The sequence below is a fragment of the Drosophila takahashii genome, chromosome 2R, assembly GCF_030179915.1.
Source record: "Drosophila takahashii strain IR98-3 E-12201 chromosome 2R, DtakHiC1v2, whole genome shotgun sequence".
Lineage (NCBI taxonomy): Eukaryota > Metazoa > Arthropoda > Insecta > Diptera > Drosophilidae > Drosophila > Drosophila takahashii.
Window position 1 is genome coordinate 9987756 of NC_091679.1, and position 13041 is coordinate 10000796.

Below are 13041 nucleotides of genomic sequence, written 5' to 3' on the forward strand. Positions count from 1 at the left end.
ATTTTTGCCAACAATACCATTGCAATCAGACGATAAATATAACAATTTTTATTTTGACCCAATCGAAAAATTCGAAAAATATTTTGTTGATCATTTGACGGATTCCAAGAAGTATCCAGAATTATCACTCGGTTTGCGCCGATTAAATTAATGCCTTGACCGCCTGCCCTGGATGATATTAAAAAAACTCGAGCACGTTTATTGGTTTCACTATTAAATCGTTGTATCATTTCATGTCGTATATTCTTTGGAGTTTTTCCATCCAATCTGTAGTAATCTTGTCCATTAATCCACTTAATTGAACTTTTCTGATTAGTGGATATATCTGTAATTGACAAAGAAAGTACAAGTAATTATTGTTTATCTGATTCAATATTAGCAGAGCATGTAAAAAACAGTTGACTATTTCTAGCTGTCTCAAAATAACTCTCACTTTGGGACCCTTTGAGCAAATAGTCACATAGAAACTGTTTATTTTGTTTCAAAAGGTTTTCGGTCTTTGCTCAACCAGTAACCGAGTTTTTTGTTTCAAAACGGTTTCGGTTGATCAAAGACCGTTTGAACTGAACGGAGAACAAAAACGGTCTTTTGACTTTTTATACCTATGTGTGTTTAAACACAGAATATGTTCTATACACCAAAAATTTTGTTTGTTTTTTCCAAATATTTTAAATTTAATTACATTTTCTAAATTTAGTTTTTAAAAATAATTCCATTTTTATTTATAAAAATCTTAAACAAAGAGTATTTTGGATTTTATTGTGTCTTAAGCTTAAACGCCAAGTACAAAACTTTAGCAGACCAATATTTCCAGTTATCTTTTTACCCTTGTTTTTACTAATTTAAAATATGAAAAACCGCGAGTTCTTCAGAATATTATGGAAGATGAAGATGATTTACTTGCATAATACTATCACTATGGACGGCAGTCCATGTAGTGACGAAGCTCACCAGGAGAGTGTGCGAAGGCGACTACTATATATACACGAAGAAATGAAAATCTACTGTGATGGTCCGATCACCGATACACCTATCGAAAGGTATTGCGAAAACTAACAGGATTGCATACCAAGACTCTAAGAAAATCAATTGGCTTGGGAGAGAGAGACGTGAAAGTGAAAAAGTGAATATTTCGAAATTTGGAGCTGTTGGGGCCGGTGGGGATAATTGCCCCCTCTCAATGTTTTAGTTGTATTCCTTTTGAAAATACCCGTCGAATGAGGGGTCATTTGTCAAAATCCGACGCTCCGTTCAAAAGTTATAGCCAAAATAAGATTTTCTTCGTCTTCCCAAAATGAAAATTTAATTCTGATTGTCAGTTTGTCAGTTTGTCCAAAACATGTTTTCTAAGTTTTGAAAATTTGATATGACGTTCATCACATCGATATAAAAAACTTTTGTTCTACCACTTTTGGAAAAACTCGCTAGTTTAGCGGGAAAACAGCTATAAGTAGCTAAAATTCGGAAAGCCGTAACTTCTATACTACTAAAGCTAGAGACTTGTGTTATATCTCGTTTGAAAGGTTTTTTTAAATGCTATAAACGCTTTCTATATGCAATTTGTGTAAATGTAATAGTTAAAAAAATATGAACAAAAGACAATTTTTTTAATTTTTTTTTTAGCTTTTTTTTGTTTTTCTCAAAAACGGCTCTAACGATTTTCTTTAAAAATAAAAAATAAAAAATAAAAACACCTCTTAACGAGGTAAAAAACTATTGACGATCGCACCTTCAACATACAAAAGTTCTGATATCAACATTTGTGACGAAAAATTATTACACTCGTCATTAAATAGACTTTCTAATATTTTCTCATTCGGCACGCTGCAATAGAAAATGCCTGTGGAGGGAAAAAGGCTGGAATAGTTTGCTAGGGCGGGCCGAATGAGAAAATATTAGAAAGTCTATTTAATGACGAGTGTAATAATTTTTCGTCACAAATGTTGATATCAGAACTTTTGTATGTTGAGGGTGCGATCGTCAATAGTTTTTTACCTCGTTAAGAGGTGTTTTTATTTGATCTCTTAGACGCTTTATCAAACAAAATAAAAAACCGCGAGTTCTTTAGAAGATGATGGCCATTATGTATATTTACTCGTATAACACCATCACCTAGAGGCTATATCTTACAAGACTTCAATCCGCGAATTCTTCAGGAGATGATGGCCATTGTATATCCTTACTCGCTTTATCATAAAAATGGAAAACAGCGTATTCTTTAGAAACAGCGAGTTCTACAGAAGATGATGGCCATTGTATATATTTACTCGTATGACAACATCACTTAGAGGCTTTATCATACAAGACTTAAATCCGCGAATTCTTCAGGAGATTATGGCCATTGTATGTCTTTACTCGTATAACAACATCACCAATGGCGCTTTATCATAAAACTTGAAAACAGCGTATTCTTTAGAAGACAATGGTATCAGCAATTGTAATGCACCTGGTGCTAATAATTGTTATTTACCATATATGTATTTTCAAATATATGTTCTATATATCTTCATTTTTTAAAGGTGTAAGGCAAAGGAAACGCAGAACTGTCAAAAAATACCGTTTTTACTGAGCATTTCAAAGTTTTGTTCGTCTACCAACATTTTTTTGGGACCGTTTCATACAAACGATCCCAAAAATCGGTTTTTGGAAGGACCGAAAAAATTTATTTTCAGTTGAGAACGGTCAACCGAAAACCGAAACAAACTGAAATGAAGGGTTTCGCCCAGACCGAAACCAAACTTTTAAATTTTTTTCGGTTTCGTTCAGACCGAGACAGCAAACGAAAAAACGATCAACTGTTTTTTACATGCTCTGAATATTAGATAACAAAGGTCGACAAACAAAAGCCCAAGACTAAAAGTTATAAAATCTGAAATGATTTTAAAATCTAAAATTTAGATACTTTATACTTTAAAAATTTCCGTCACGTCACCGTTCTGAGAAAATCGGAAGCCCGTGTGGGTAATCCGTCAATGTGGCACAGAGCAAGCGGCTCAGATGTGCTATGTGTAAAGCCCGATCACCACGATTTTTTTCTCGACCGCCCAGGAATACTAAAGTGGGCATCCTTTCCCGCACCTTTCCGTCGATAGTTAGGCGGGCACATTGCGCATTAAAAACTTCTCGGAAGCGCTACACGTTAACTGGGCTGACACAAAGCGCCACACAAAAATAAAAAAACCGACAGAGAGATCATGCAGATCATTCCATTAACTTACAAAAGTATCACTATGGACGGCAGTCCATGTAGTGACGAAGCGCACCAGGAGAGTGTGCGAAGGCGACTACTATTATATAGCCGCAAAATTAAAAATCTGCTGTGATAGTCCGATCGTAATGAGTAATACACCAATCGAAAGGTATTGCAAAAACTTAATGGATTGCATACCAAGACTTTAAGAAATTCAATTGGGTTGGGAGAGAGAGCGGTGAAAGTGAAAAAGTGAAAATGTCGAAATTTGGAGCTGTTGGGGCCGGTGGGGACAATTGGCCCCTCGCACTACGTTAGTTGTATTCCTACTGAAAATGCGCTTATATATGAGAATATATAACAGAAAATCGGACGCTCCGTTCAAAAGTTATACCGAAAACAAATTTGCGGGGCCTAAAATGAAAATTTAATTTTGTTTGTCAGTTTGTCTGTGTTAGAGCCCTGCAAAAGTTGACTTTTAAGTGAGAACTTATAAGTTAACTTGTAATTTTGTGTCACTCTAACTTGAAAAAACAAGTTCAAGTGAAGCAAGCCAAGTCTATGAATTTAAAGTGATCTATCACTCTATGACTGGAAACAACAAGTCCACTTTCAAGTTAACTTGGTCCACTCGGTTCACTTGGAAATGTTAAAGTGAACTCTATGACTTATAAGTCAGTAGAACGTTTGTAAGTGAACTAAATTCTGAAGTTCTGATTCAGTTTGTTGTGTTCATGTTTCAAATGGCTTCCTCGGAAAACGTAAGCTATATTTTTGTTAAAATGAAATAAAATATAAATTAAAAAATACATATTTTTAAAGCTGGTATGTCCAACTGAGGCCCAAAATAAATTGAAGGCGGGCGAATATAAAATTCGCAATAAACGTGGGCGCAGCGCAGTGTGGTCAACTTTCGGGTTGGTGGAGGACAGTAACGAACAGTTAATTGCCGGCATTGCAGCGTGCAGAAAGTGTAATGCCATTTTTCGGTACACGAACTGCACATCAAATCTTGTTCGCCACAAATGTCATATCGCTGCAGCACGCGCAAGCTCGAATTTGTCCATTAACCATGTCGAGGTGGACAATGACTTTAAGAAGAGAATAACCGAAGCAGCCACCGAATGGACTGTGGAAAATTGCAGATCGTTTAGAACCATTAACGATAGTGGGCTAAAAAAATTATTTTCTTCATTTGTGGATATTGGAGCTCGATATGGACCTAACCTTGACAAGTAGTGCATCCTCAGAGAGATCATTTTCCCAGGCTCGGTTGCTAATATCCGAAAAGAAAGGCACCATTTCAAAATCAAGCGAAAAAGTGAACCAAATTATGTTTCTAAATTCCAATTTAAAAAAATAATTTTTTCGAATCCTTTATTATGTATCACTAAAACTATCACCCGTTACAGAATAAGACTCGACTCTCACAGAAACAGACTTGATCTCACACTATCCAGAACTATGAACAGAAAAAGACTAACAATATACCCTTTTACTCTACGAGTAACGGGTATAAAAAGATTGCACCTATCAGACAATCTCATGCTTGCCCAGTAAATAAACAAATTATTCAAAGCTTTTGTCATTGTAAGAACTTGGACTTCGGTAGGATGTTGGGAGTAAAGGGTTTTTTCGTGGACCGCGAAATCTTGAGCGGGACATAAACACGCAAGTGAGTTTTCTTAAATAAGGGATATATATGTTTGTAAGAACTTTGATGGGTAAGAACTAGATAGTCTTTCGTGGACCGCGAGTTCTTGAGGCATAAAAAGTTTGATATATATCCGACTTTTGTGACTGCAAGCGAACAAAAATGTGGTGGACCGCGAGTTCTTAAGGAGCGGCTAAAGATAAATTTCACCTCAGGGATTTCTACGGTTAGATACAAACAGTCCTTCGGTGAACCGCGAGTTTTTAAGGGGCATTTAAAGTGGAGCCCAAATGTCTTGTACGAACCGCGATTTCTTTATTGACATGTTCAAGGTAAATTTACTTTCTACATAATTGGTTCAAAGTTTTTTATAGAACTATTGGGGGTTCGCCGTAAAAGAAATAAAAATCACTCAATTAATTTGCTTAATAATTCTATCACTCTCACTTACTCTCACTCTGACTTGTATCACTTGTTTTTCCTTACGAGTGATCAAGTGAACCAAGTGACCCAGCACCACTCACTTGAATCTAACTTGTAAGTGAGTGGACTTGAACTTATAACACTCTATTTTAAAAAACTGACTTGTTTCTCAATTCAAGTGGACTCATGCAGGGCTCTAGTCTGTGTGTCCCAAAACATGGTTTTAAAGTCCTGAATTTGATATGATGTTCAACAGCTCGATATAAGAAACATTAGTTGTACCACTTTTGGAAAAACCCGCAAGTTTAGCGGAAAAACAGCTATAAATAGCTAAAATACTGAAGTCCGTAACTTCTAAACTACTGAAGCTACAGACTTGTGCTGTATCTCGTTTGAAAGGTATTTTATTTATGATAAAATTGTATAAAGTGTATTTAATGACGACTGTGATAATTTTTCGTCACAAATGTTGATATCAGAAATTTTTTATGTTGAAGGTGCTATCGTCACCAGTTTTTAACCTCGTTAAGAGGTGTTTTTATTTGATATATGAGCAGATGCCAATTTAAGCTTTAACAGGGTAAAACGTGGCAGGCCAATTTGGGTCAAATCTCAGAGTCAATCGATTTTTTTTTTTATTTAAAAAAAATATTTTTGTAAATTAGCTCCGATTTTTCAGTTATGCATCACTTGAGACTCGTTTGAGTTATTTTAATATTTGATATGCAACTTTGGGATATCTTCAAATCTTTCAGAAAAATATTTTTAAAAATTTGTATTTTTTTATTCTACGATTGTATTCGTGCAAAAGTATGTAACAGCTAGAAGGAAACGTTTCCGACCACATAAGGTATATATATTCTTGATCAGGGTCACTAGCCGAGTCGATCTAGCCATGTCCGTCTGTCCGTCTGTCTGTCCGTATGAACGCTGAGATCTCGGAAACTACAAAAGCTAGAAGGTTAAGATTTTCCACACATATTATTGGGCCTCCTACGCAGCGCAAGTTTATTTCAGCCCCCTCTAACGCCCATAATCGCCCACTAACGATTTAAAAATGTGTCCTGCTCCCACATCTTTAAAGATTTCCGAGAAGTATAAATGCAATTTGTATTTTTGTGTATATTTATACCTATCGAAATGTAGAAGACAATTTTCAAATCGGACCATTCATTAAAAAGATATACGCAATCAAAATTGTTTGTTGTATCTCCCTCGCACTCCATTTAGCTGAGGTTCAATTATTAGATAGTCGGGACACCAACCCGAGTACAGCGTTTGCACTCCCTTTAGCTGGGTGACGGCTAATAGATAGTCGGGCCACTAACCCAACTGTAGCGTTCTCTCTTGTTTAATTTAAAATTAAGTATTTTGTAAGGGAATTTTAAATTTAAAAAAAATTCTGTTCGCCGGAATACACGCGATTTCCGAAAAAAAAATTTATCCTAATGTTGCTTCATCAATTCTTCACGGCGTGGTAAAATAAAATTTTGGTATTTGCGAGACCTGCTAGTAGAGACAACGATTTTAGTTTAGCAACTTGCATCATGCAACAACAGCGCAACGTGTAAGAAGAGAACAGCAATACGAACACGGGAGGGCAAAAAAAAAGTTTCGATTGATTCTGAGATTTTACCCAAATTGGCCTGTCACGTTTTACGTGGAATAAGCCAGGGGTCATCCATCTTTATATATGAGCCTTAAGTAACCTGGTTTATCACTTGACTTGCATTTTTCCGTAAATTGCATTTTTAAGATTGATTCAAGACACTTTTGTTTTTTATACAATTTTTTTTTATAAGTTTTTAAGTTGCTGAACAAAAGTCATTTTATAGAAAAAAGGTGCAAAAAGGTATAAGAACGCTTAGTTATGAGATTTAAAGGATTCTTTTGGTAATAACTTTGCGTTTTTACCTTTGTGCAACTTTGTACTATTACTAAGTTATGCTCAACAGCTTGGCATTAAGCAAGCAGATTCTAGGGGTTCCTACGCAGCGCATCAATGTGCCGCGACCCCTGTACGCCCACAAACCGCCATAAACTTGTGCGCCACCTGTTTAACACTGCTGCTGGTGCTAGAAAAGAGCTGCCAACTCTAAAAATAGGACCGAATTCAAATTGATTATCTTGGTCACTCTAATTACCAATATTTTAATGAAAAATCTGAATTGTTTGAAATGGGACGCGCGTAAAACATACAGGAAGGCATATTTATATTAAAGTTGTTCAGCTGAGTAACGGGTATTTAATAGTCGAGGCACTCGACTTTTTCGTTCTCTCTTTCTCGCGTTGGACAACGCCATCGAGTATTACTATAAAAGAGTAGATGTCAAACCATAAGACCTAAAATTCTGGAAAAAATTGGGTCTGTGATAGAGGAGGTGTGCACTAAAAAAGGTATTTTTAAAATTAGGCTCCTAAGGACTCCCATGACTTTCGAAAAATGAAAAATTGGTTGATTAAAACATCAACCATTATCACAGTTTTTAACCAAACAAGTTGATATTTTTTAAGCTTTGTTTGTGGAAAATTAAAAAAAGCTCCAACTCTTATGGGTGAAAACTGTGGGTGTAATTTTGCAGACCAAATTTTCCAACAATTTTCTTCGTCTTTAACACAATTTAAATTTTGGCAAAATATTTGTTTTAACTTTGCATGCATGCAAAGACAGACGGACATGGCTAGATCGCCTCGGCTAGTGCCCCTGATCAAGAATATATATACTTTATGGGGTCGGAAACGCTTCTAGATGTTACATACTTTTGCACGAATATAATATACCCTTTTATTCTACGAGTAACGGGTATAGTTAAATATTTAAAATAAAGAGATGCGGCTGGCAAACTGCAACATGTTTTACTTTTTTTACTCTTAACTAACACACCAATCCGTGGAAAAAAGAAGAAAAGCGATTCGATACCTAGTTTTTAAGATAAACCCCCCGGAAATGCGAAAAATTACATAAAAACGGTGTGTTTTTTTTGAGTGAAAAATTGTTCAACTTTGAAAGGGCATATTTTTTACAAAAATGTTTTGATTTGAAAAAGGGTTACATATTTGTAATAGTGGATCAATTACCTGTCGATTGGTATGGGTCACAAAATGGGAAAAAAGGGAAAAAGTGATTTATTGCACTTTTTTGGCCCAAGGCCATTAGTAGAATTGGGTATATGCTAGTAATAACTATGGACGGCAGTCCATGTAGTGACGAAGCGCACCAGGAGAGTGTGCGAAGGCGACTACTATTATATAGCCGCAAAATTGAAAATCTGCTGTGATAGTCAGATCGTAATGAGTAATACACCAATCGAAAGGTATTGCAAAAACTTAAAGGATTGCATACCAAGACTTTAAGAAAATCAATTGGCTTGGGAGAGCGAGCGGTGAAAGTGAAAAAGTGCAAATTTCGAAATTTGGAGCTGTTGGGGTCGGTGGTTGTGTTCCTATTGAAAATACCTGTCGAATGAGGGGGGAATATGATAAAATCCGACGCTCCGTTCAAAAGTTATAGCCAAAACAAGATTTTCTTCTTCTTCCCAAAATGAAAATTTAATTCTGTTTGTCAGTTTGTGAGTTTGTCCAAAACATGTTTTTTAAGTTTTGAAAATTTGATATGACGTTCATCACATCGATATAAAAAACTTTTGTTCTACCACTTTTGGAAAAACTCGCTAGTTTAGCGGAAAAACAGCTATAAATAGCTAAAATTCGAAAAGCCGTAACTTCTGTACTACTAAAGCTAATGTGTAATTTGTGTAAATGTAATAGTTAAAAAGATATGAACAAAAGAATTTTTTTTTTAACTTTCTTTTTAGTTTTTTTTATTTTTCTCAAAAACGGCTCTAACGATTTTCCTTACAACTTTAAACTGTATAGCCCTTGAGATTCCTTAAATTTTGGTGTATAACACATTACTGTAAAAAGTCACGTTTAAGAGTTATTTTTATACGAAAATAGCCACTTTTGCCAGCTCGAACAACTAACGCTCCCTGAGTATTGAATTTTGTGTGAGGGTATCCGAACTGTATTTTACGGTCATGGAATCAGTAAATTTGCACTTAAGAGTTCCATATAGGAATCTTTTGTTCTACCACTTTTGGAAAAACTCGCTAGTTTAGCGGGAGAAAGCTAAAAATAACTAAATAAGTACGCTACCTAAAATTTCTTTATTCGGCACGCTACAACACAGCATATTTGCTAAAGCGGGCCGAACGAGTAAATTTAAGGTAGCGTACTTATTTATTCGCATCTAAAATCATTTTTCGTCACAAAAGTTGATATCAGAACTTTTGTACGTTGAAGGTGCGATCGTCACTAGTTTTTTACCTCGTTTAGAGGTGTTTTTAATTGATTTACTATAGATTTAGTTGCCTATATGTTACAACAAACCAAATTTTAGCTGCTTTCGTATTATTTTGACATTAACATTTCGATCCTTCCTATGTAATCTATTAATATTGCCTTCCGAACCAAACAACAATTTTTTTTTGGAAGATAACGTTTATTCAAGTTGGACCTTAGAAATTCATGCAAGAAGCGAGCAACAGTTCTTAAAGTTTAGTCGTATCAATGCATCTATGATTAGTGGAAGCAGCCAAAAGCAATTTTTTCCAGGAACTATAGACAATGTTGAAGCCACTTTCAAAAACAAAATCATTTTTTTAACATTTGCCTTTCGCAGGCTACAAAGTTAATTTTCTTTTTTTTTTGTTGATTATTTCTATGGGAGCCATAAGATATAGTGGTTCGATCCGGCTCGTTCCGGCATATGTACTACTTGCAATAGAAAGAAGGCTTTTCAGAAAGTATCATCGCGATATCTTTAAAACTGAGAGACTGGTCGCATAGACAGACGGACATGGCTAGATGGACTCGGCTATTGGTGCTGATCAAGAATAAATATACTTTATGTGGTCGAAAACGCTCCTTCACTGCGTTGCTAACTTTTGACTGGCTGGATGGCTGGATAACCAATTTAGGTGGCCAAAAGTAATTTTTTGAAAGTCCTTAAAATTAGGATCCAATAATGTCATTCTGTTAGGATAACATCAGACTTTAATGTTACATACCAGAAATTTTAACAAAGGCTCGCACTGTTAAGGTACAGGCTGTTAAAACAGCTATTGGCAGTGACGGGCACACGTGGATCAAATAATTTAATAAAAACAAGAACTTTTAAATTAATTCAAAGAGCAATTTAGAACGATTATAACAACCGGTGCTTTACGGCATCGAAAGAGAGTGGATTAAACTAATTTTTTGTATATTTTAAGTGTAAAAATAAATTGCGCTTTCTTTGCAATTGACAATTTATTTATACCCCTTTAACTTTTAACAAATCGAAATAAAAACTCATCTTTAAATAGACAAACATAGAGAATGTGACCTAGTTTCACCTTAATATTTATACTGGGTTGTAGGGAATACAATTCTTGTTCATATGAATGTTATTTGAAGGTGCACTTTTGCGCACTTTTTCTTGAATCTGTATTTAAAGGCCTCGACCTAAAACGGCAAAACACACGCAAAATTGGTGCACTAATGTCAATTTCGATGATATTTTTAATGAACGGTATACAGGTATCTTTCTAATTATATATTAGTAATTAAAAAATTTTTTAACACCATCTTTTCAAAAGAATAACTTTGTTAAAAAGTATTTTTGAATTTTTTGTGTTTCTTATTGTGGCAGCCCCATACATATATTTATACACTCATATATATATAGTACCTATAGTAGCCCTAAGCATAACTGTAAATATATACCGATAGTAGCCCTAAGCATCCCTGTAAATACACACACGGCCTGTTATATATATGTATACACTCTGTTAAAGTTTCTAGCTGTTAAGAGAATGTTAGCAAAGGAGAGAATAAAAGAGCGAGAGTTAGTCTTGAAAGTGATCCCGACCTGAACTGTTTGACTGCTACAATATCAGAAGTGGGCGCAAACCCTCGTGCCATAAAAACATTCACATCTCGACTAAAAGTGAACAAAAATTAAAATGGATCTGATCAACGCCAATGAATATACGTGCAACCAACTACGGGAGTGGTGTAGGGTTTTAAACCTTGTTACTCATGGAAATAAAAACACATTAGCTGCACGGCTGAATGAAGTTCCATTTCGTGGAAGATGCCCTGCCGTACAGCAACAACAACCTCAAAACGAAGCGGACAATGCGCAGAACGTTCTGGAAGCAGTTGATGAGGCAAACGAGGAAGCGGACGACGAAGCGAATGAACAAGAAGGAGAGTCAAACGACGAGCAAGAAGCTGCAGAATCAAACGAAGAGGCGGATGGCGAACGAGAAGAAGAAGAGTCAAATGAAGCGGCGAACGGCGAGCGAAAGAAAGGAAAATCGAACGAGAAGACAAACAGCGAGCAAAATAACGGAGAATCAAACGAAAAGATAAACGACGAGCAACAGAAAGAAAAAGCAAATGAGAAGATAAACGACGAGGCGGAAAAAGAAAAGACAGATATCGACAAGGAACTTAAAATTCTAAGTGACCAGAAGTTAATTTTGCAAAATGAAAACGATTTTCAACGAGCAAGAATGCAATTGATGGCCAGAGAGTTGGAGTTAATGAAGTTTGAAAAAGAGTTACTGCAGAGAGAGAATGATTTGTTGAGAGTGGCTGGTGGAGCGAGTTCACAAAAAATTTCAAATGATGATGAAATTTCGTTCCAAACTATAAAGGAAATGCTGCCGGACTTTGATGGACAAACGAGTGTTAGTGTGTGGCATGCACATGTAAACGTACTAAAATCTACGTATGCGTTGACTGAAAATAAACTTCGATCCCTTATATTCAGCAAATTAAAAGGTGATGCACAAGCTTGGGTGTACTCAAAACCAGAGTTCGCGAACGAAAAGATTGATACCCTTTTGCTGTCGATGGAAAAGGCGTTTCTTCCGAAGGAGAGTGCCATTATTTTGCGAAAGAAGTTTGAAGCGCGCAGATGGCAAACCAATGAATCGTTTTCGGCCTACTTCAACAGCAAAGTTTTACTGTCTAACGGACTTCAGATGTCAGAGCTCGAGTTGGTCGACTTTATCATCCACGGCATACCAGATCGCCAAATTCGCACAAGTGCCAACATGATGTGCTTCAAAATGAAGGATGACCTTCTGTCGGCACTACGACACGTTAATTTAGTTGCTCCAAAAATCGAAGGAGCCACTAACAGCGGTGGAAAGGTCGAGAAGCAAGCTTTCCGGTGCTACAACTGTAATTGCTTGGGGCACATCGCCTCAGATTGCCGTAAGCCAAAACGAGAAGTTGGAGCCTGCTTTGTATGTGGAAAGATGGGTCACCTTGCCGCAGCTTGTGAGCAGAACAAGAAGACATCAGCCCCAGCTACTCGCAAGGAGGATTACGTAAGATATTTAAAGATAGAAATAGAGGGTAGCATTTATGAATCGTTTTTTGTAGAATGCCTACTAGACTCAGGTAGTCCAATCAGCTTTATCAAAAAATCGTATGTACCGGCTAGCGTAAACATGAAGCCAGCGCCTCCAGCTACATATATTGGTTTAAACTCCAGTAAACTTATAATTTTTGGAAAAATTTTTGTGTTAATTTCAATTTATAATAAAAGAATAAGACTTGAAATGTTAGTTGTTCAGGATGATTCTATGAATGAAAGGGTAATATTGGGTAGAGATTTCTTAAATACGAGTGGCGCTTCCATTGTCTGGAATGAAAATCAGTTAAGTCTAACAAACGAAAGCACAAACGAGAGTACGAACGAGAGTACAAATATGAA

General features: G+C 36.1%; 2 protein-coding genes across 2 annotated transcripts in view; one reads left to right on the forward strand and one right to left on the reverse strand.

Annotated features, from left to right (window-relative positions):
- The window catches only part of LOC138912734 (transcriptional regulator ATRX homolog), a 1213613-nt gene that overhangs the window by 299001 nt on the left and 901571 nt on the right, over nucleotides 1–13041 (reverse strand). The window contains exon 14 of the mRNA XM_070213992.1: nucleotides 18–325. Within this exon, the coding sequence (XP_070070093.1) occupies nucleotides 18–325 (308 nt within the window). The remainder of the gene's footprint in view (nucleotides 1–17; nucleotides 326–13041) is intronic.
- On the forward strand, nucleotides 11273–12826 carry LOC138912508 (uncharacterized). Its single transcript, XM_070213489.1, has 2 exons — nucleotides 11273–12652; nucleotides 12708–12826. The coding sequence occupies exons 1-2, from the start codon at nucleotides 11273–11275 to the stop codon at nucleotides 12717–12719; spliced, it is 1392 nt and encodes a 463-aa protein (XP_070069590.1). The 3' UTR covers nucleotides 12720–12826.

What these genes read in the sequence shown, in the direction of transcription:
- LOC138912508 (XM_070213489.1), top strand. Translation starts at nt 11,273, where the DNA reads ATGGATCTGATCAACGCCAATGAATATACGTGCAACCAACTACGGGAG.